Source organism: Falco punctatus (genome assembly GCF_963210335.1).
Source record: "Falco punctatus genome assembly, chromosome: 6".
Classification (NCBI taxonomy): Eukaryota; Metazoa; Chordata; class Aves; order Falconiformes; family Falconidae; genus Falco; species Falco punctatus.
In genome coordinates this window covers 14,429,053-14,454,268 of record NC_137585.1, presented here as the reverse complement: position 1 = coordinate 14,454,268, position 25,216 = coordinate 14,429,053, and the positions used below count along the sequence as shown (strand labels likewise).

At 43.3% G+C, this 25,216-nt stretch overlaps 1 protein-coding gene across 4 annotated transcripts in view; it reads right to left on the bottom strand.

Annotated features, from left to right (window-relative positions):
- Positions 1–23,970, bottom strand: part of KIAA0930 — an 82,081-nt gene extending 58,111 nt beyond the window's left edge. Inside the window, exon 1 of one of the 4 annotated variants that reach the window (XM_080390821.1) lies at positions 23,370–23,970. In XM_080390821.1, the coding sequence (XP_080246947.1) occupies positions 23,370–23,514 (145 nt within the window). In that variant the 5' untranslated portion in view covers positions 23,515–23,970. Of the gene's footprint in view, positions 1–15,656; positions 17,805–23,369 lie in introns of those variants that run through there. The other 3 variants (XM_080390820.1, XM_080390819.1, XM_080390822.1) reach the window with 3 other exon arrangements.
- Between the last annotated feature and the right edge of the window lie 1,246 nt (positions 23,971–25,216).

The window sequence follows — 25,216 nt, the reverse complement described above, 5'->3', positions numbered from 1 at the left end:
AGCCAGGGCACAACTGCAGGCAGGCATCGCTGCACAAGCCTTGCATTTTCACTACATGCTCAGGCCCAAGCCATCATCTGCTTAAACATCCTAGGGCAGGCTTGTGCTTTCAATTCCACAGCCAGATGGACAGAGGAAGGAGATGAACAAGAAACACATCCAGAGAGGACACCTGTGGCTTGGCTAGAAGCCTGCAAGCTGCCATGAAACACACAGAAACACTACATCTACTTGGAAGTGTGTGGTGGGGGCAGGTATTTTAAGGAGAAACACTCAGCTTTACACCTCAGGCTTTGAGAGAGGTTTGCAGTAGTTAAACCAATTATAAACATGATTGTTGTTCATAAACCAAATGATACTAGAAGCCCTAATCATCACCCTTTCTGACAGTACCAGGCTGCCTTGCCAACACAACCTCAAAATGACCTCTCTCAAGGGGGAATTATTTCCTTTCCACCTTCCTCTCTTCAGCTCTTCCCCTTCACAGACACAGCTGGAAGGGGCATCATTAGGAACCATCAGGGCAGCTGCCCTCCCCAGTGTACCTTTGTCATGGTTTAACCCCAGCTGGTTAACTGCTACTTAACCAGTTGGTTACTAAGTGCCACACAACTGCTCGTTCACTCTCCCCAAACCCAGAGGGATGGGGAGGAGAATCGGAAAGGAATGTAAATTGTTTTTAACTCAGCCCTCGAGTTTTAATTAGTAAAGCAAAAGCTGCGCATGCAAGCAAAGCAAAACAAGGAATTCATTCGCCACTTCCCACGGGCAGGCAGGTGTTCAGCCATCCCCAGGGATGCAGGGCTCCATCACGCGTAACGGTTACTCAGGAAGACAAACACCATAATGCCAAATGTCCCCCCCTTCATATACTCAGCATGATATCATATCGTATGGAATGTGTTTGGGTCACCTGCCCTGGCTGTGTCCCCTCCCAGTTTCCCATGCCCCTCCAGCCCTCTGGCTGGCAGGGCCCCAGAAACTAAAAAGTCCTTGACTTAGTGTAAACGTTCCCTAGAACAACCAAACCCATCAGTGTGCTATCAACATTGTTCTCACACCAAATCCAAAACACGGCACTGCACTAGATACTGGGAAGAAAACTAACTCTATCCCAGCCAAAACCAGGACAACCCTCCAACAGCTCTGCCTGAGAAAGAGGCCCCAGCCCCGTACTCACACAGGGCACTGGAAGAATTTATTGCTCAGAAAGTGTCCAGAAAACAAGGTAATACTTAACCTGCAACCTGCCCAAGTCAAAGCTCCAAAATAGCTCTGCACAACAGGTAAACACTTTGCAGCATGGGCATGCAGAGGGAGGAAGCTACAGATGTCCACAACAGCCAGGCATCCTCGCTTTGCCATTTGCTTTGCAATCATAGCAAAGGGGAAACTCTTAACTACAGACTGTTTCCAGGGTTAGATCGCACCAAATGCTGGGTATTTGTAAGTACAGAGCACTTTTGAAGCCTTAATGCTTAAGGCAATGTTACTTGTACCTCCTTCCTATCTTCCTCCTGAAAAACAATCAATCTTGGGACCACCGGGGCAATACAGACCACAGCATTTTGCTAGCACAACCAACGGTTAAATGTGTCCACAAACTACACAGACAATCCCAAATGTCACAGGCAGTTTCCAAACCGGCGCAGACTTGCACAATAAGGTAAAGCCATGGCTGTGCTAAGGCCCTCGCAAGTGGATTGGTTTCTAAGCATTGCTGAAGGTCTGCAGAAGACCAGCGTTGAGCATCAGGAGAAAGAAGGGCTGCCCTTCAAAGAAATAAGATGTAGAGGGCAAGTTCCTCATGGGTCATCCCCCTGTTTCCTCATTTGGTGGTGTTAGGCCACTTTAATAATTGTTTGGGGTTTTTTCTCCCCCACTATGTTTTCCAGGCCACTGGGACAAAACAACCAAGAACTACCACTACACTTGCTATCAACTGGTCAAAGGGCTTCACCTTTTCTAAGGACTCTTAAAAGACTGTCCTTTTTCCTCCAAGAGCGAGCCTCTAGTCACCAACAGCAATAAGCAGCAAAGCACTTCGTGTCACTTTGCCTTTCTTTGGCCTGCTCTCCCCTGCCTTAGGCTTCAAACTCTGGAGGCAGAAACCATTAAGTACCTCTTCAAACACCTTGGCAGCAGTCACAGAAGCCAAACAGTGCTACTTCGCCAAAAGGAGAGATAATCAATACTAAATGTACTAAAATACACTTTCAAAAAACTCTCTTACCCTCTTCAACTTACGTACAGCCAACATGTGAGAAAGGTAGTGGGTAGAAATAAACACTTGATAGAGAGCAGCCAAGCCCAAGTGGGGACCAAAACTCTGGAAAAGTCCTCTTCAGCTCTGAACCCGGAGGCCTTCACACGACAAAGCCAGCAGAGAACAGCAACACTAGGACTTCTCTCGAAGCTCACTACCTCATTCATACAGATCCACTTCCCACCTCCCCCTGCCTCACACATGTTTGCAGCACTCAAGCTCAGCTTTTGTAGGGAAGCAAAAGCCATGTCGAGAAAACCAAGTCCGGTCCCTGGGCATGTGCCTTTAGCCACGCACAAGGTTATGGCCCTTCAAAGCTCCTCATAACATGAATCTATCAACACTGGAACTGGAGTCAGGGTTTTCCTTCCCCACACTAAGTTAATCCTTGTATTTCAAAGTCGTCTAGTTTATTTCATTTCTGGGTACCAGAAACACATCCTTAGTAAAACTCCACCAACTCCAAACACAAGCCATGCTCAACAGAAGGTTCAAAGTCCTTCACCATCCTCTGGCAACACACAAAATCCTGCTACTGCTTTGGAGAGCAGAAGCAGTGGAAAAGGAGAGCAGAGGAAGATCCTCTTGAAAGCTGAATTTCTGGGGACAGGGGGAAATAGCAGCATCAGATCCTCCCAGATACTACAGGAAATGAAGCCTACAGGATGCTCCTTGTTTCTAAACCATCTTAAAAATGCCTTTGATTTTATTTTCTTTTTTTTTTCCTTCCTTCTGATACCTTGGTTTCTTCCCAGTTCAACACTAAGCACCTGCAACCTTGGAGGACTAATCCATTGGAAAGATGATACTCTACCTGTCGCCTCCTGCCAGCTTCCAAAGCTGAACAGCACAGGCTGCTTTCCAGAGAGCAGGAACAGTGTGAACAAACAGGCATTCTCTGAAGTTTGCATCCTTATACCCACACCTTACCAACTGAAACAGAGTATGACTGGCAATCATCTAGTCTCATCACTAAAAAACAAAGTGACACACTGGTGGTAGGTAAATTTGCCATTTACTTTCAAAAAACAATTCTTACTTTGACCATGACAATGACAGAGCTACCAAGTTTTTTAAAGGCAAAACTATAACCATTAAAGAACTAGACAAACAGAAGTAAAAAAAAAAAAAAAAGAAGAATTAACAGGCTGTGCACACAATATTTCCTTTGATGGGGGATTTGTCTGTGCTAAGGGATCTGCCTTTGCTCGACAGGGCTCATCCCGTTCACGCAGATGAGCGAGAAGCTTCTTCTTCCAACTCCACTCAACGAGGGGCTAGCCATCCGCCCACAAACCCAAATTGCCCAAAATCTAGTCCTTCCTCACCAGTCGAGACAGGGGAAGGATGTGGCAGGTGGCATCCCTTCTCCTCCGTGTCACACACAGGCGGTCCCCACCTCAGCCTTACTGCCACTTTCTGTGGGAGCCCGACACGTGAGTGCATGAAGCAAACCGACAGACCTCGTGAGAGATTCGGTAAAGCAGCCTCCCCTTCCCCTCCCAAAAGATGTCACGCTGAGCTTTAGCACACGGATCTCCCTGCGCTGCCATCCTACATCGAATCCCTCAGCCTCTTCTACAGACATTTCTGGCTCTCGCTAGAAAAGCCCCTGCAAGTGACTGCAGGTCCACGGCAGCCAGCCTGGCCACCCAAGCACAACAAGGGACTCTTCTGCAGGGGAGCTGCCAGCCCATCGCCCCTGAGAGCTCAACACCCACACAACCTGCTCCTCCCCGTCCCCGTCCTGAAACAGCTACGGGCCAGCAGGCAGGAGCACCAAAACCCTCACCCCCCGTTGCCTTCCCATACTCGGGCGACACACCAGGGGTTTGTGCAAATCTGCCTTGATTAGCAAGGAGCTTGGCTGCAGAGCCGAATTACCAAAATCAAATAATTAAAGACAAGAATAGCCAGTGCTAATCTAACACATATACACAGGCTTCCTAATAAATGTAATTACAGTATTTCTGTAATGCATTTTGAGTCTTTCTTTCTACATCCTAATTAGCCACTGGCAAGCAGGAAGAGGAGCACAGACACAACCAGTGCTGAGAGATGGCAGCACGGTTCCTCCGTGAAGTTGCTTTCATCTGACTCTATACCACACCAACAGAGAGGAGACATTTAGGCTGTTGATCTGTCAGTTATTTCTGTGTTATTAAGAGTATAGCTAATGATCTGTACGGAGAAAGCACTGACCTCCTCTTTGCAGACTTTTGCTAAAGCAGCACTTTGTACAAAGACTAGAAGAAGTGGTAGTACATTTCTTCCACCACTTTCTGCTTATTTTGTACAAAAGTGCTTAAATATAGTCCAGGCACCTAATTGTACATGACTATTACCAGGTATAGCTAGCTATTATCCTAACTTCTAGAGGATTTTTTTTTTTTTTATAGAGTTTGTTGTAATTCTTTAATTTAAATGCTTTATGACTAGAAAAGTAATTCCTACATTCATCTCATACATCAGGTGCTGTCTTTTGAGTTGCTTTGCCTTTTATAGTTAAATAATGTTTTTATTGAAGTTAAAGAAGTTGGTCCTGTATTCCTACAATGATCTCTAAAATCTACAAACTGTTTAAGTATCTTTTTCCTGCAGCTCCTACTGTTTTAAGTTCTTTTCTCCTCCTCCTCCTCAGAGAGGCTGCCTCCTCTTTCCGTGCATCTAGACAGAAAAGATACCAGACCACAACTTCTAGAGCCATTAAGATAATACTGTGCAGTCTTTCTAGATACCTGTATGTTAATACTGGGCATAAGAACAATAGCATTTCTAGTCAAAGGCAGAAACAGTTAATGCATGTCTCGCGCATTTAAGGACTTCGTTCTGCCCCGATGTTACTACTAGGCTCAAAGACTTTTGGAAAGGGAAGAGCAGGGCACAGGGCATAGAAAATCTTCAGACACAAGTACCAGTTCTATCATTTGCAGCACTCTGGGAAAGGGCAGGTCTCAGCAGGTTTTCAACAACAGAATACAGTACTTCAGGATTAAAAGTGTCAGAGGTGGCTCTAGCTCACCTGGGAAAGGCCCCAAAGAAGAAAAAAGCAACCAAAAGAGGTTCTGGCCTTGCAAACCTCCCCACAGAGGGAACACAAAGTAGAGGGAATGGCAGAGAGCAGAGCTTAACAACTCAGCAGCTGAAGGGTCTTTCTCATTATTTATTTCAGGGCCCATAATTTTAAGTACTCTCTCAATAGCAAAGTGGGGAGAAAAAAGGCACAACACTTCTGTGCACCTAAATCATAACAGAAACGTGTCTAATCAGGAGCTAAAACAGCAGGGAGCAGAGTCAGCTACAACCATAGCACGTGACCATTTTGGAGGAACTATTTCACATATTTAGATGCTATAAGAAGCATTCCAAAATGATCATGTTTTGTACCAAAGGCATGAAAACTTAGATGTCCTCACTTTCAGGATTGCCTGCATTACGTTACCAAAGATTCAACTTTTACAAAGATGACCCAAAAAAACCCAACCCAAAAAATAACAAAAAACCATGGACTTCAAAACAAACATCAAACACATTGCAGGAGGGATTGAACGCATTTTGCTGCCCTTTGTATGAATCCAAGATTTTACTGAAAAAGTTAATATTCCAGAAAAAAGCTCAAGTCAAAAACCACCAAAAGAGGGTTGTCTCTCCCTATCACCAACTCTTTTGGTCTAAGTCACTCACTTAGCAGCCCTGCTTGACCCTATTTCACCTGTCAGGATGAGGCAATATTTTCATCCTGTCATGGAGACAGGTTAGATTATTAAAAAAAAATATAATCCTCCAAATATTTCATTTGTAACTAAAGAAGAACATGCTTTAAGCTATTCTTTGACAAAAATGCTCTATTTTGTAGATTATGACTCCAAAGTAGCATAAGCATAGATGAGCCCAAGAGCATCAATGGAAACATAAAAGAAGATATTAAAGGTCTATCTAGACACCAGTTGTCATTAACTGTCTGGAGCTAACACTTTGGGTGTACTGACAAGACACCACAAAACTGCAGTTTAACCTCTTCCTAAACCAGCTCCATGCCACTACCTTGATCTGCCTTGGTTAATTAAACAGTGACATAAAAGAGCTTATTTTTCTTCTCTCTTATCAACTGCTTAGGATTAACACTGGGGTATTGTTCTGCAGCACAATTTCTTACATTGCATTTCATGATCAAAGTTATATACCCAGAAACTCGACAGAGTTACTACAAGAGCAGCACAGCAATAGCACAGAGAAGTTAAATTCAGGTAACTGAAAACTGTAAAGTATGGAATATTTCTTCTTTAATTTCCAGTTCTCTCTGTATTAAGCCATTATATAGCAAAATGCTATTCCAGGGCATTCCTGATAAGGAAACCACTTGGAGAACATTTTCCTTTAAATTCCAAGGAATACAAAACCAGCACCTAAGAATGGTGAGTCAAGACCAAAGACTGTTTATTCCAGTATCACGTCTTAAACAGCTGGCAATGTAGACGGCCAGGGAGGAGCAGACAACAAAGGCAGTACACTACCTTTCTCTTCAATACCTTCACAGTCCCCAGTGATTCACAGGTCAGCAACCTTCTGTGCCAGAGACCTGTGTATGTGGCAGCTCCCACTGGATCTCTGTTCTACTCACCTGTTCATGTTCTCCTTGGACCCACGTAAGCTTTTACAACCAACACAATTGTCCGTGACCACGAACCCCACAACTCTTACCATACATTGTGTGTTTTGGTGGTGGTGGTGGTGTTCTTCACCTACTACTTTTGTGTAATGGCTTCCTCCACAAGATGACAGTGAGCATTTACTGCCTATACACTGTATTCACATCACACACTTCATGAGTCTCCATCACACACAAGACCTGAAGCACCCCTTTTCCAGGTTGAGAAGTCCTAGCCTACCAGTTAAACATCCCTTGTATGGAAGGCATCCCCATAGCACCTCTGCTGCTCTCCTTTGAACCTGCTCTTCAAATCTTCTCATTGCAGAGCTCTAACTGAACGAGAAGAAAGAATCTACCCTCGTGCACAGCCAGGAACAACAAACAACGTTTCTAATGTGTCCTTTTGTACAAAAGGACACATTAACAGGCCTAGGAGAGGGTATAATAGAGCCCTCACAGGCAACACTTAAAATACAACCATAGTATGAAATTGCACAGCTTTGTGTTAAGGAAATTCAGCCCAGAGCTCTTTGAACACCTCTTTATCAACAATATGTAACACAGGAAGAGACCCCCAAGAAAAACGTAAGCTCAATGTTTAATATGTTTTAATTTTCCAAGATTAAATTCACAAAGCCTACTGCATTAGCAATGGAAACAATTCCACCCACCCGAGGAATGCCCCTGGAACTCAAGAGCAAGCAACGAACACAAAATGGTTTGCAGTTGCATCCTTACTCTTAAGATCTTGTACAGCCGTTTCTGAATTCAAACCATTCTTTTCCACTGTTTGTTTTATTGGATTTCACCCAAGAGAGAAGTGATTCATTGAAGTTATCCTGAGCGTGGCTTTAGGTACATCTGTAATGTACAATGAACAGAGAACAACATACAACACAAAGCGAAGTTCTCCCACAGACTGACTTGCTTTTTCTAGGTCAAACTGAGCATTTCCTTATACAGAAAACAGCTAAAAACCAGTCAAAGAACTCCCGTGAAGAGTAGTTACCTTATGAGAGAAAGGACACTGTGGTTCAAATACTAGATTGGTACACATCCTTTGGTAGCTTTGGGATGGAACTTTTTTTTTTCCTATTTTCTTACCAAACTAAAGATTTTTTGCCCAGTACTCACCTCACCACTCTAGATATCAATAACACATCTTACCTATGTCCTCAACTGTTTTCTAATGTACTTCTGGTCATCTCAGAAAATTTCAGTTTCTGGAACATTTGATTTCTGCTTCATATACCACCTACCACTTTGATCACCTTTATCATACTTGTTTTCACTCTGTTCTCTCTCACTGTGAGAAACAGAATGACCTTTGTAGAGGTCTAGCACAAGTTCATGCATTATTTAAGACCAACTCCTCAAAGCATTTTTGTGGAAGTCATGTGAAGAGAACAACTCAGCTGATCCTGCAACTCATGCTAAAGCATATTCTAAGCATATGAATACTTGCACTTAATAAAACAAATGCCAAGTTGAATGCTCATTTTCACATGACAGCCACATAATATCATATATTATGGCACCGTAATACATTTGATGCTGATTGCCACAATTCAATGGACATGCAAGTCTTTGTACAGTATTTTAAAGGACAACTAAAAGAGACAGAGAAAGGTATAACTGAACACACCTGAGTTCGCACACTAGCCACAAAGTGTGGCTGGGGTTTTAGAGCTTTCTCAAGTTTGGACCCTATTTTGATTTCTCCCATCCTGAAAAAAAAAAAAAAAACCTTGCTTATTGGTTACTGCATTTCATGCAGTAAATGAAAAATATCAAAAGAAAACAATTGTTCACTCAAACAAAAGCATCAAGAAGTCTCAGTGCTTGGACCTTGGGCACTGTGGTTTTCTTCTTTCTCTTCCTTGGGATGGTTTCTGTATTACTCAGAAGGGGAAGGTGGGGGAGACCTTACTTTCTCTCATCCATATTTGTTTCAATTCTCTATTTCCATTTGCATTTGTTCTTCTCCTGCTGCAGAAGATTGCTGCATATCATCATGGCTGAGAACACAAAACACAACCTCCTCCAGAAAAAAACCTGTAAAATGTATTCTTGAAGTTCACGCCTCTTCCTGTCAGTCTTCACTCTTCTGTTACCACATGCATTGTGGAAACCATCATTTTAGTTAACACTTAAAAATGAATCAAAGCCCACAGGATTTAAAAGCATCAACTACTGTGCACCATCTATAATACCCACTTCGACAAAGTGGAATTCAAATTGAGCCATAAATAACTTGAAAAATATTTTGTGAGACAGAGCAATCCTAGATGTAAATTTAAAGAGAAATAATTAAATATTATATGTCAGTATGAAACACCAAATCAAGACAGCATCTTACAGGCATCTGCCAGTTTACTTTAAATACCTAATCATAGCAAGGGTCAACAAAATCAACAGGATGCAGTTATCAGCCACTGAACTTTGGTGCACAGAAATAATAAACTCGTTTTCATCCAACTGTCATCAGCTACTTTGCTGTACTTCAGCCTCACAGCACATGATCGTTCAGTTCCCCAGAAGCTGCATCCAAACCTCACTCAAACCCATGTGCAATTCCACAAGGGACGGAAGCATCACTTCCACAGATTTAATTTATTCATTACAATAACACCAGAGGAACAATCTCGTTGTGCCTTTCACATAAGAAACTAATGCAGAAAGCGTCTGCGTTTCCTAACTGACATAACTGGGAATTCAGTGCAGTTGTAAACATCCTCCCTTAACAGAGGCAACCTTGATTTCACTGGGTGCAACCACTTTAAACCCAGTGGAAGAGGGACAAATGGTTACACATTCCCTACTGCTGCTTCCAGGATCACCCAGCAACAGTCCCAAAATTTCCAACACCTAAATCCGATCTGGAAAGATTGTTTAGTAATTTATGAAGCATGCTGGCACTGCTGGAGCGCAGAAACTTGTCTGTAACCGGACAAACGTGCATTTTCAACGCTATATATGCATGCTATTTTTGTTCTCTGCCAAAGCAATCACTCTGATCACAGACTGCTAGTCCTGTAAGTTTGTGACATACAATGGCTCTGTTTTCACACTTAATAAATACCACTGTCAAAGCACTCACTATTTGACAGACTATTGTGGCAGATCAGGTAAAGCCAACAAACTGCATTTTGGAAGAACTCCAGCCTTACAAAACTACCTTTAGTGTGGTTGTTACTTACGTTTTCATGTATGTACCTCCCCTAGCATCTCGTCTTTGTTGTGGGCTGCTAGTTTAGCGTCATGCTGCCAAGGCAGAAGAGTAATTATTACAACAGCAGTCTGCAGGGAAGCAGAGCTATTTCCTACACGTCTACTATCACACACTGGCATTTTCCAAATTCCGTTTTCCTTGTTCTAAGTAGAAACAGCAGCAGCAGCTTTCCGAGTGAACACTTGGCAACTTTGCACTGGAAACCGTAATTCTCACTTACCTTCTAGACCACAAACCCACTCATTTTTAGAAGCTGGCAACCAACACTGTCACCCATCTTGTGGCCAAGATTTTTTTTAAAAAATGTTTGACACTGCATCTCTCAACTGGGTGCCCAACTTGACACACATATATAAGAAGACTAGTCTACAGAAGGAGGTGGTACTTGAAAAAACAAGCCCTTTAAAAATCCCACTTTGGGTGGCTTTCTAAAGTCGTCAGGCTAAAGCAAATTGGTAATTGATGCTATGTCCAACAAACTGAACGTCTTTGCCAGTGCCTAGATAGTTCAGTTAATTAGGCAGCATTCTCTTTAGCATTTCCATTATTATTATGACAGGCTTCTAAGATAATAAATACAGCTGTTTAGCTAAAAATAAAAATGAAGAGTGCCTGCCCACTCACATACATCCCAGTGAAACCTCCTCTTATTGCAAAAGCAGGTCCCTCTCTTTAAACAAACCACGCTCATACAAGGAAGAAAAAAAGTTTCCTCTAACAGTTTATCATTTCACTGTGAAACCATCAAAGGGACAAGTAACCGGTCCAAGGCCAACCTGTAGACATTGCATGTAGCTTGCAGAACTGCAGATCTGGAGACCATCAATCCCCTCGACAGCACACGAGCCTTTTGTGCTGCAGGCATCTCATATGTGCGAGGAAAGGTATCACTCCTTGACAGCCCCAAGTAAAGCACAAGATTTTAATTTAGTTCATGACAGAACAATTGAAAACAAGAAAAATTGGCTCCCTGGCAAAACAGTCATTATTGATTACAAGAGAGAAAGGAGAAAAAAAAAAAAGAATTTTAATAACATCTGTGACATACAAACTTCAGTCAGAAAACACAAAACTGCTCTAAAGCCAGCAGCACCCTACCCTTTAAGACAGAGAGCAACTACTGCAAAGCTTATGTTGTACTTTGCTACTGCAAAACGGTAGGTTTAGCCTGCCATTAACATGTTAGCTGCTGAAAACATGCCATCCCTTTCCACTTGTAACCAGCACCACTACTCCAATTTCTCCGAAGAACTGGAGACTTGCACAGGTACAAATCCCTACAGATCTGGAAGGCTTGTGCATGGGTGTACGATAGTAAAGTGGCCCAGTGAACATGATATTGGACTAAATATTTAAGAAACTTCCTAGCTTTTTGCCTCCAACCCACAACATGACTATGGTTTGACACTTCAATTGTTTCTCCTGCCCTGCCTCCCTCCCTGGGTCTCTCCTACCCACCACATCACACTCAACCAGACACTTTCTCCAGACTACAAAAATCATTATGAAATACAGTTAATAAAACCAGAAACATTTACAGCCTTTATCTGTTAAGAAATCAGTTTCAAGGTCTCAAGCAGGAACACGCGAGTTGAGAAAGAAAGGTTTTATTTTAAAAATGCCTCAGCAAAAGCACAAAAAGGAAACATCTTTTTGTGCTTTTTTCCCACCATTGGGCTCACAAACACCCTCCCCTGTGATTTTGATTACATAGTTCACTACCTTTTGGTGTTGCCACTACAGTTTTAAAGTAAAGAACACAAATTTTAATATCCTTCCGTTCAATCATCCAAGCACTTGGTAGAGACCCACAACTGCTTCAGACACAGTCACAGAAACTCCAGTTTGTCCCTGTCCTTTTGTAAATTTCAGACACGACCACCACCACCCCCAATCTCAGGTTTAAGACACAGTCACAAACAAGTTTAAGGTAAACATTATATTTTTAATTGCTGTATTTTTTCCACAGCATTTTGCTGAAGAAGAAATATTTTTGATTCTTGCCAGGAAAGTAAAAAGAAGAAGGACATGCCTATGCTCGATTTCCCCCTTTTGCCCCATTCAAAACAATGCATGATGAAAAATTAGAACCTAGAGTTTTCTTCATTGCTGGCAGGTACATAAAATAATTCAGGTTAGGAAGGACCTCAGAATTCAAGTTTTGACCCAAAAATCCCACAGACAACTCTGTGTTTATGGGTTTACTTAATAAAGCAAGATTTATGTTATTTACAGGCATTGGTTTTGTTCAGATGGGGAACAAAGCCATTAAATTACTGCATTACATTTTTTATGTTTTGTTTTTAACATGTATTGCAAAATACACTGCAATACATGAACTGGCGTCTTCTGTTTTCTTTGCTGTTCTCATTTGCTCAATCTTTCTGCCAAACTAACAAGCTCAGGACTGAAGAGGGCAGTCCGCACTGGATGGACCCATGCTCTCCCTGATGTACTCCACTTTGGCTACGTTATTCCACTCCTCTGGGATGTCACTTACGGATGGAGCTCTCTGCTCCCACTCATCCCTCGTCCCCAATTTATCAGTAGAGTCACCAGTCATAAGAGAGTTTTCCCCTCCGAGGTAAGGACTTATTGTTTCCCCAATACCAAATGCGGAACACAGGTGCAAAGAGTGCCAGCAACTTCCCAAAGTCACAGAAGAAATACACAGAATAGCAGACACTATATTAATATATCTCGGAATTTCAGCATTAATGGTTGGTATATCCCTCCTCAGTGCGTGCATGCAGGGTTATAGACTTCGACCATGTTCCAGTTCAGAGTGACTCATTCCTCCCCCTCCTTCTGTAGTGCCAGAAACATCCAGTAAAAAGAACAATGAATGATAAAACCTCAGGTTGACTAAGGACTCAAAGCCTCAAGCAAGCATCAGATGGATGACAGTCTTCTATCCCCTGGCAACACTTGAAAAAAGTTTCATGACCGTAAAATATCACTAGCTGAAGGCAGTGCTCCTGGCCAGGATACAGTAAAGAGCAGTATGTCTCTCATGCAGAGGATGCACAGCTTCCAGAAATGGGACACCAGCCTGCTCAGAGTGCAACACCTATATCATTAGGACCATCTACAGAAGACAAGTCATAAAGCCTCAGAGCAAAAAATTAGAGCAAGCTTCAAGTCAGGATTCCAAGCAAGTCCAAATTTTTAAATCTCTTTATATTGGAGATACCTAGAAATGTTATTTTAGAAATAAATACAAACCAGTAAAATGTTAAAAGTGGCGAACAGCATACTTGGGATCTTACATTTTGCCTGCTTTTTTACTATTTCATTTTAGGCTCACAGCTACTTTCCCCCCAGTGGCTTCTAGGAGCAGCTATGTGCAATTAAATATTAAACAAAAGGTATCATTCCTCCACTAAAAAAAAAAAAAAAGTTTTATCTTGCCATGGGCTCAATGCACTGAATTAAAATATATATATATGTGTTTGTGTGTGTGTGCATTTAACCAAATTAGTTAGCCTGACAGATGTTGAGTAGAAGAAAGTAAAAAATTTCATAGTCAATATTCTGATCATGGAACATTTTTAAAGCACCTGCATCCTCAAAGCACATAATGCATACCTTTAAACCTTTGCTTCTTTTTTAACTTGGAGGAGAGAAAAAAAAAACGCTTATGAAACAGTATTAATCTGAAAAGTCAGACCACAGAACACAGCATAGCGTAGTCTATGCCTGTAATATCAAAGATCAAAGAGGATGAAATTAGTTCCCCTTTATTCATGTGAAACGTGGCCTACTAACAATTCACATGATGCTTTGACTTGACTTTAGTTAGCCTTATTATGAAAAACACAGGTCATCCATTCAGAACTTCATTATTTAGGTAGAATTAAACTTCTCATTAAAACTAAGGAAAAAAAGTAGTTAAGCAGTCCTATAAAGTATATAAAAAGCTGGATCATGATTATTTAGGAAGCCAGCTGGGTTTACACGGAGGTTTATCTCCAAGACATACTGCAATAACCTTGCTGCGTTGTTTCTGAACGGATGAGATCAGGTAATAACTAAGTGTAAGCGACCCTTATGAGGCAATAAACTCCCCTCCTCAAGACCAATTACTTAAATCACACTAAACTCCCTGTGTACTGTTATAGCTGAGTTTTATGGAAATTTTAAATCCACCTCTCGGTCCTTTAAGGCAGGTAAGTAAACATATTCCTTATTGAAAATACAGCATTGCTAGACACTCAAGAACTGTATTTGTTCTCTGAAAAAGCAGAGGAATAAACTTCTTGCAAAATACTTCACAGCTCTTCGCAGAACACTATATATCCATTTCAAAACACTTCCCTCACCTTGATGATGTTTCAGCATCTCCAGGCAATTAAATCAAACTCTTCATAGTGCAAAGACAGCTCAAGATTCACTGACATTTTAATCCATCTCTCAAGTTCCTTCTGATCACATGGAGCCCTGCGAGACAGGACCAATAATTCCCAACATGCTTACCCCTTTTATCTAAGCTCCGTAGTTAGACAAAGATTGGAGTTAAAACTCTCTATATTACGTCCAGATAATCAGAAGTAATGTATCTTCCACATCCATTTGATCAAGGGAAACATCACCCATGTGTTCAAGTGGCAAAATGCTGCCAACGTTCCTACAGAAGACCCTACATTCTGCAGCCCCAATGGGTTGATAAAGTGATAGCAATGCCTAATGCAAATCCCCTGGAACTAAGAATCCAGGCATGGACACAGCCTCTGGCATTTGCTGATATAAGGCCTCTCTCCTCTGTGTGGTAGCTTACAAAAAGCTAGGTTGCTGCTGAGCCATAAAGATTTTCACCATCCCAGCACTAACATCAAAACCAGGGGCAGCCTCAGCCCGACTCGCTGAGCGTGACCTGGTTAAAGGGGAAAGACAGAAAGTATGACAATATAACCTCCCATAAGAGGTTTATATACAGATTAGGTAGCCCCAAACGCACTCCTGAGCATCCAGCACGCTGTTGTACAGGGAAACATCCTGGAATGCTTCAAAATTGGTCCTAACATAAAGGACTATTGATTACCTACCATGTGCTAGGCTTTCTGACAGATCCAGTTGTAAGAAAGAAAATTATGCAAAGAATATTTTGAAACACCAGATACCACCTAAATACCAGCACTAGTAGCCATAATTTTCATTCTGCAGTGGCAGGAAGGACATGACCCCAAAAGGAATTGCTCTTCATGTCAGAACACACTATCTACCTGCAAAACAATATATTCACCTCAAAGGGATTTAACTTTGAGACTCCTAATGAAACATGTTTAAGAAACCCCCAGAGAAGAAAGATAAAGAATATTACTGTTTTCAGGGTTCAACTTCTGCATAATACTAGCACACAGTCAGTACTAGAGACCAGGCAAACCAAAGTGGCAAAGACTTCAGTTTCAAAGCTTTGTTTGTAAAACAGGATTGCAGAATACCCTATAAATCCTTGCACGTAGTATTCATGGCTTAAACAGTAAGAATTCAGGGGGAAAAAAAATTACTTAGGACTGTTGTTGCATCTGATCAACTTCAGTCAACAGAACTGCTGTTGAAGCGTGCCCAGGTTACCACATCTCCTCTAAAGGAGCAGTATGATGCTGTATCTGGCGTTTCTGTATCATGGCTATATTTTACTTCCTGCATAGAGAAAAGTAATCAATACATTATTTTGGATCATACACACAAAAAAAGAGCAACCTTGATTCTGTGACATTCACCCTGTTCAGCCCAAGGGGCTGCAAACAGACCAAAAGCAGCTCGTTTCACATTATTTTGAATACTTACTAGAACAAAGTAGCTTCACTATTCTCAGTGGGCTCCTGAGGCCATGAACTGATTTTGTATAGACTTCCTTCTTACACCTAATCATTCACTTCACGGTATATTCTCAACATCAGTGGGTGCTACCCTGATCCTACTTAGCTTATTTATAACGATTATTACTAACTATTCAACAGCAGAGTTTTGGTTTTCCCAAAATGTAGCTGGAACATAAGAAACTGAGGATTTCAACTGTTGAAAAGTTTGCATCCTCTGAGCTTTTTCTATTGATCAGTACCCTGAACAGAGACAACGGGAGTGGAGACCAACATGCTTCATCCTTCAGGAAATTCAATTTTTCATTTCTTTGGAAAGAATCCAACCAGATATATTGTTAAATCCTTAAAAGATCAACCCTGAACTGTAGAGGTAAACTGTATTTTGATCCCTAAGACAGACCTCCCATCCATCTTCAAGTTCAAAACAGAACACAGACTTCAAAATTGCAACTAGTACCCTATTTAGAGAGTATACTGCTAGAACAACAAAACCAAACAGTTAAGGTAGCAACTAGAACTACAGCATTACATATGTAAGACATGGGTATTTTAAAATACGCTGATATTCCCATTGTCAGCCCTACAGATTCATAAGTCGGCTCTGAGGGACTCTCATTTTCAAAAAATTGGGGATCCAGCAACTTCTGCTAGCATCCAAAAATGAACAGCAGCATGCCTCATATTAAAACTAAACTGCTAATTTAGTTGGGGCAAAAATGTTCTGAAAGGTATTTTGGTTTGCTTGGTTTTTTTTTTTTGTTGGGGTGGGATTTTGCATTTTTTGTTTGGTTGGTTTTAGTAGTGGGTTTTTGTTGTTTTTTGTTTTGTTTTGTTTTTTTCAATCTTGTCTCCTTACTTCAGCATTTCCAGACTCTTAGTATTTGAACATGGATACTTTTGAGCAGGACACAAAAATCCCATAAAGCTTCATCTCCATTAAAAAGAAAGAATAAACTAATAATCCAACTGCTCAAAAAAATATGTAAAAGATATAACAGAAGACAGACCACATTATATTATTGGTCTGGGATGATGTCCATCAAGCTCCTGACAGAAGCTAACCTTCATAGTCAAATTACAAATCCCCTGAAAACACTGCTGTGTAATGGAAAGTCTGACAGGCCATTAGTGACAAAGCATAAACAAGGTTCTAATAAACAACAAAAATGGAATTTTAAATGAACCATTGAAAAAAAAAAAAAAAAAAAAGGTACTTACCCTGCAGGGCTGCAGCCCTACAGTTCACCCCGTGCCATTCTCCATGACTTGATCCCACATGGATATTCCTAAATACCTTATGCTTGACTGCAGAAGTGGCAGGATGGGATCCTAGGGTACAAGATCTCAATAGTCCTTGTGACACCAGTTATTTTCTCTTCAGTCTTAATATGAAGATCATTATTTACCTCTGCCTGTAATCCTGTAACACAATCCTATCCCGACATCACAAGGCCTCCCAGCCCCAGGGTGAGGTTCCCATCTGCCCCCCTCTCAGCCCCCACCACAGCACAGAAACACACCACAGCAAAATGACAGCCTCTCCTCTGCTCCGCGACACCAACAGAAAGCATGCCGCCGAGCACGGCCCTGTCAGAAAGGAAATTCCCCAGCAGCTGCCTACAACTCACTTTGTTCTCACTGATGCATTACAGCAAAAGACATTACCTTAAAAATTGGCACTGCACTCTGGTTTTAAAATTACTCGCTCCAGGCCCAACGCGAGCATCCAAAATTACCCTTCGTTGGGCTTGCCCGAGTCTGGTATCTTTGGAGTACGAACAGTTCTCCTTGCATGAGTACTGGCTGCTGAGGCTCATCCCAGACCAGCACCACAGACTCTTCTCTAGGACGGCCATCCCTGCTCCTTGCCCCTGCGCCTTGCTGGGATAGAAAGCAAGACAGATCCCTCACAGCACCCGGCGAGCACAGCCCTGACTCCATCAGTCCCGCACACAGGGCTGCGGGACAGGCAGAAACATGTTCCTGTCCCATGGCCGAACCCACTGGGTCTCAGAAGTAGCTCCAGCTGTTGTTTTTCCTATCCCACCCCACCCAAGCACTCAACTACACATCAAATGTCTACATGCAGACTTGATTTCAGAATTTCTCCATGACAGTTTTCTATGCCAGGGAAAAAAAAAAAAAAAAAAAAAAAAAAAAAGGAGCTTTAAAAACATCTTCCAGCTCTAGAAAAAAAAATAAATTAAAAAAACATCACACTATACCCACTTTCACACTGGAACTTCTTTGCTATTTGTTTATCTTTCTCCGACACAAATCTGAGGTTAAATCACTTTGACTTCAAAGTACCTGCTTTAACTTTGATTTAAATAAACTGTTCTGATCTTGCTTTGCATTTGTACTTTCTAGAACTTCTTCTGCAAAGAAATAGAGACTCTTCCTGGCTGGAATGCAGTGATGAATTTTTTGTTATTTTGTTACTGATTAGGAAGCTACTGTATAAACTTTTTTTTATTTTACTATTTATAAATTACTTAAATTAGTATTTTTGTTTCTCTTCAATATTTGATTACTCATTTTTTATTGCGAATTTCACATTAATTAGCTGCAAAACATTTTATAAATAGGCCGAAAGAATTTTTAAAAATAATAAGGTACAAGTAATAAAAACTGCATTTTACACTCAAATTAAATCCTTCTAAATGTGTTGAATGAAAAGAAAGTAAATTTATCAACATATTTGTATATTAAACTAACTCATTACAGGAGACATTACCCATAGTTAGTGAATTTGGTTGTATATGTCCCTCAAGTTTTTGTTAGGACAGATGTCATTTTCACACCTTCTTGTTGTTCAAAGATCAAAAAAAACCAAAGCTTCCCAGCTTTTGTAGTTTCTCACCTTTGACTGGACAACTCACTGAACTAATTCCAGAAAGAACCATCAAGGAAGAATATGTTTTGTTTCTGCATGAAAGCTGCTCCTGTCAAACCAGTTCTGTACTGCAGCAAATTCTCAGCAGACACTTCCACTTACTCAGCGGCTACACTTTCTTCAAAGTTTCACAGAAGCAAATATATCCTTCTTGAATATTATAATTTAATTAGAAGTTATTACACTATGATAGAGTTAAGGCCTGAATCTAGTACTTTCCAATCCAAATTACTAATTCTTCTTTTTAATTCTTCATGTTAACCTCTTCCGCTTTCTGAAAATTTCTTCCAGTGCTCTTTACTCTTCTACTGATGTTTTCCCACTGGGGTCTTTATGTTTCCATCACATTTTTGCAACACTTACGTGCATGAGCACTTACTGTATGCCACCTCACCCTTCCTTCTCTCAGGAAGGCTAGAGACCTATTTATTTCCAGGATTTATTCATCAAGATAATTTGGCACATGAATCATCTCACTGCCTTTACTCACATGACAAGCCCCGAGGTGTATTGCGGTGCAAACAAGTCCAAGCACACCTCAGACTTTAGGGATGAATGTTCCTCCTTCTGCTGTCCCTATGCCAAGTATGCCCTCCTCTCATCAACAGTCGGTCAAATACGAGGACACTCTACCACTAGGAACCCAAAGAGATGACGCGTTTCCTTACTGATGAGACTACTGGGCCTTCTGCACAGTCCAGCTTCTCCACCAGCACCTATGACCAGCACCATTACAGACCTTCAGTGCCTGGTGGCAGCAGTTTTCAACAGCTGGTTTGCTCCCAATTTCCTGCAGCCACCTGCTTCCCAGGACCCTTACCACTTCACCTTTCACCTGGCTACACATCTCCATTACTGACCAGCTACTGTTCAACACATTATTCAGATCTACCTGTTTGGTTTTTCTTACTCGTGGTAAGTTCCAATACGCACAAAGTCACAGCTCCACCCAAGCACACTGTGCCACATACACTAAAGGCAGAGCAATTTGTTGCTGGAGGACAGAAGGACACAGGGAACTTAGGCACCTAACAGCATTACACAGTAGTTTCAGGCACAATCGAAAATAAAACCTTCCCACTTCAGGGCTTTGGCCAAAAAGGTAACTTCAGAGCCTTATGTGCAGCCTGGCTAAGGAGACATACAGCAAGTCTGTCATTCCCTCAAAAGGAGAACTATTTTGCCAGAGCAATGTTCTGGCACACAGCATTTCAGAGTGAGCTTTGTGCACAACACCAGTGTGTACTCTGTACAAGTGGATGACACTAACATCCAGCAGAGACTATTTCTCAGAGAGGCATCATCCTTCCCCCCAGGCAACTTGACGAAGAGTCACACATGAATCATTACTTTGAAGCACAATGCCAGATTTGCTATATTTTCTATATTACACAAACAGGACAACATAGAAAATCCCATGGAAGGGTATAGACATTTTTGGACAATACTTGTCTAAACGCTCATGTGATATTCCTGAAATAATGCAATTCCCTTCACCAAAACTCAGCATCAGCAAAAATAGCAATTTTCTCCTTAGGCTAGAGAGTAGGGGCTCGCTTAAAGAAAATACACAAAAGGAGAGAGGCCATGCAAGTTATAACCCATTGAGTCCCATTTTATTGTTGTGGGGTTAAGAGGGGAAACCCAGAATTTAACACAGTCAAAGTCTTTGCCAGTTGATTTCAAGAGCACTCAGAAAAGCACACAACAGGTTTAATCTACTACTGAAAAGGATTTGGCCATTACAAAAAGAACCACTAATATGAAACTAGTACTGGTGTGCTAGTCCTGCAGACCAGCAGGTGATGTGTCACAGGCTGGATCATTGGGACTCTTTTGAATAACAGCCCCCAGGCATAAAGAGCAGATGGAACCTCTGTGTTAGCCACCTAGAACCCATATGGGACTGTGACTCCTTTCATGAGTACTGAACTCAAGGAAAAGCCTTTACGTCTGCTGTGCTGCTAGTGCCCAGCATAGTCTATGTTGCATGGTTTGCAACAGCACACGCTAGTGCAGTCCGCACATGTGTATATGCCAAGTCATAGGATTACACCCGATAACCTCCTGTTCATCTACAATTTCTATTGAGCACCACTCTAAAAATTCAGTGGTTTTGTCCCAAGAGAAGCATTTAAACTATTTACTTCCCTAGTAATAAGTCACAGAATAGGGAAAAAGAACACTAATTAACTGGGAGTGACAATGTTATACATTAAGCAACATGCAGCACACAATGAAGTGAAGGTTTTGGAAAATCCTTCAATACACAAAAGTGGAGATTTATAGCACAGAGGGGTTCTCTGTCTCATAAGCCTTAAGGAAGCTTCCCAGTATGCTCCTCCCAAATGTTAACTAATAATACGTACAGATTTTAAATAAGCTGGTCAGATGCTGTGACAATTTAGATGTCCCTATAGCAACCTGAGTCCACAACCTCCTAATCCTGAGAGGGTCCCGCTTTGTGACTCTGCAGTGCTTGGGGATTAGCAAGGGGAGGGCCAGCTGGAACTGATATTCAGCAACTGTGCTCAGAAATACCCACCATAGAACAGATTCTCTCTGTATTGAAACTGCCACACTGTCCCACAGCCACTGAAGCTGAAGGTCCATCACACCCACAGTTGTCCAGAGTAAGGAGATCCACGGCACCTCTCCACGGGCAGGACACTGCACTCATGGGAAAGGCATACTGGCTTGGCAAATGACAGTCTTTTCAGCTAAAACTTCAGCTCTGCTCCCTGGATACAAAAATTGCACATCTGAGGCACTCCTGTGGCGACACATAACCTATTTCCACACGGGTATAGGCATCCACAGGCAAATCTCCACAGCCAGGATCAGCCCTTCAGTACAACAAGCTAAGCACTTCTACCAGACGAAGACCTGAAAGGACAACATCTTGTGATTACTTGTGTGATTACCACAAAGTTATGCAGAAGAACTCTTCATGATGACTTCTGTGGATGTGTTCAAACACAAGCAAAGAGGAAGCACTTCTATGTTATCAGCCACCACAGTTTTCTCCTTTTCAAATTTCAGTAACAGAAAGTGATGGTGATACTTCTATACCTGTGAGTCTTTGTTTTCATTCAAACATGATACGGCCAAACATGAGCTGACAACAGCTTTTCAATGAATGCAATCTCACAGGCATTTAGATTTTGTGAGGTTTTTTTCCTGTTTTGATTACAGTTTGCCACAACACTTTATTTGGCCCTGTAACATTTTTACACCACAGTAAGGCCTGGAGATCCAATCCCATTAGAAAAAGGCATAAAGAAACAAGAAAGACTATCATTTCTCTTTGTCTGCACAAGCCCTCGTTATGTGCAAGGGAAAAATAAAAAAGTAAGAGTCCATTCCTCCCTGGGGAGACCACAGTAAGCACTGGTGGGCAAACCAAACATAAAGGTCAGGTGAAGAACCAAAGAGATTCGCCACGTCAATCCACATCACAAAGCCAGTAGAAGCCGAACAAAAACCTCATTCTGAGTTTTTAAAGAAAACTCAGAAATTTTTGGGACCTTACATATGAGCTGAAGAAGGAGTTGCCATTAATGAAGGCCCCATGGAAGAAACAAGTGAAATATTGTACATCAGTGCTCATAATTTAAAGCCCTGGGCATTCATCACCTCAGAGCACAGGTCCAGCCCAGGATATACAAAAGTTTTGAACAAGGTCAACAACATTTCTCACAGCAAAAACTTCTGTCTATGATCTCTATTGTTGCACATGAAAATGAATGATTTCTATTCATTAGCCTAGCCAGAAGTTTCCTGACGCAAAGGATTTTGATGAAGGGAGACGTAAAACCACCCCGTTGCCTAACTGAATTTCAACCTCAAACTTCTATTTTGCAATGCGTAAGCTTCGCCAAAAGCTAAATACAGATCATATAAAATTTGCTCCGATCAAGGTGCAAACAAGCAAGATAGCCAAAAAGCTAAAGAAAACCTCCATGGTTTTAAAAAAATTACTTGACCAGCAAGAGCCACAACATTATGTGCTTACTAGACTACAGCAAGCGGCGTGAAGTCATTTACTCAGAGGAGGGAGGTATCTGACTCAGAAGAGGAAAAAAATCTACAGAGATCATCTGAGAGCCATAGGTTCACATGCACTGCAAGAGTAACAAAAAATTTGCTCCGTTCGATTCCAAAGCAGATGATACATAGTTTATACTTGGAAGAAAAACATGGGGCGATGTGCGTCGTGTCTTCTGACCATTTTCCTCCAAGGGCATTTCAGACAATGGAGCAGACAGCTACTCCCTCCGGTTCTCGGGGACCCGGGAAGGAAAAGGGCCCATCCCCGTGACAGCAACACACAACAGGTTCCCAGGGCACCGCCGGCTGCGCAGGGCGAGCCCGCAGCCCGGCCCAGCCCGCCGCCACGGGGGTCCCCGCTCCCGCCGGGGGCCGCCCAGCCCGGGGGCGCCGTGCTCGCCCCTCCGCTCCCGCCCAGCCCGGCGGGGAGGCCCCGGCCGCCGACTCACCGAGGCCGCTGATCTCCTGGCGGAGGCCGGCGCGGCTCCGCTCCTCCGCTATCGCCCGCAGCATCTGCTGCAGGGAGCGGTCCAGGTCGCCGTTGGCCTCCTCGTCCCTCGGCCCGGCGCGGCCGCCGCTCCTGGCGGAGGCCATGCTGCCGCTGCCGCCGGCGGCGATGATCTCATGTCAGGCCGCCCCGCGGAGGCGGCCGCGGCACCCGGTGCTGCCGCCCCCGCCGCCCGCACGGCGCTCCCGGCAGCGGCGGGCGGAGCCGGGGGCCGCCCGGTGGCACTCAGCGAGAAACCTCCCCGGCTCCGCGCCCTCCGGCTCGGCGAGGGGCGCGACCCTCCCCGGTACCACCCCCCGGAAAGTTTCCCGGGCGCCGAGCGGCACCCCCGGGGACGCCGCCACCGGCTCCACAGGCGCTGCCCGGCCGCGCTCCGCCGCTTCCTGCTACAGCGGCCACGGGGGCGGCCCAACCAGCCCCTCGCCCCGCCCCATCACACCCAAAGGGGCGGGGCGGGGGCGGGGACACGGCGGGGGCGGGGACACGGGGGCGGGGACACGGCGCGGGCGGCTCCTGCCCTGGGGAGTCGCGTCAGAGGCCGCGAGCGCGCTGCTCCCGGCAGGATTCGGGTACAAGCGTATTTACGCGGGCCTTTTGCGGTGCAGACCTGGCGGCGACCTGACTCCCTGCTGCACGAACGCACTTGGGTCGTTTGGGACGGAAAAACTTCTCCTGGGAGCTATAAACGGCGTGGGAACAACCAGAACGTGCCATGAGTGAGTTGGTCTGGGACATCAGTGAGAGCTCTCTCAGCCAGGGCAAGCCCCCTGCTCCTTCCCTTATGCTCCCACCCACAAGTATGGGTTTTCATCTGCTGCGTTGGTGAAAAATACCTTTTCCTCTAAGGAAGACCCAAGCATGTCCAAGCAGAAAATGGAGAATGGTGTTTCAGGTGGGCTGTAACCCCACAAGGCTGAACAGAAAGACACAAAAATACATCTGCAGGCAGGTGCCGTGAAGAGAGCAGGGCCACGCACCTGACCATCATCCAGGGCAGCCCATGCAGTCCTGCATCCCTGCCATCTAAAGATCTTTAGTTTCTAGCCAGGCTTTCTGGACACCTTCTTCCCCATCCTTCCCTTCCACAGGTTTGCCCCCAGACTCCTGCCGCTGCAGGCAGAACTTCCCTGCTGGCCCCACTGACATTGCATCTTCTGAGCTACTGCTACCTTCTTGCTCACCAGTCCCTGCTGCTGTAAATACACATGTACAGCACTATGGGATCAAAACCCAACCCAAGGCATCCTTTGAAGTGTCTGCCAAGAGCTGGCACTCCTCTCCGTTACCTTTAGCACGTCTTGCCAGTGAGGTGTTGAGGTGTCATGTAAATCAGGAATGGGTGATCTGAGAACAAGCCAGCTTGTGCTGCAGGGTTTGGACCCCAAGCTCTGCTGCTGCTGGTTGTCCCTGGCGGATGCCAACAATGGCCAAACTTTCCTCAGCTCATAAATTAAGGATATTGTAAGCCTTATGCAGCCTTTTCTTCTCCCTGAAGTCCTATTTGAAACTTAGCAGGCCTTGAAGGTGGTAGTGGGAAGGAGAGAAAGAGGCAGGGGACAAAAGACTTGAGCTGACATCATTTGAGAGCTGTGCTTTCTGCGCCTGTTTAGTAAGAAAGAAAAGTTTTCAAATGCTGCATGATCATTTACCAACATAGCATACATTTACACCGTGTTTCCAGTTGCAGTTTCATGTCAACTTCTGGCACCAATAAACGAACAATCAGGCACCTGAAGGCTATTTACAGCCATATACTGATTCCCTATTACAGGGATATGAAGAGTATTT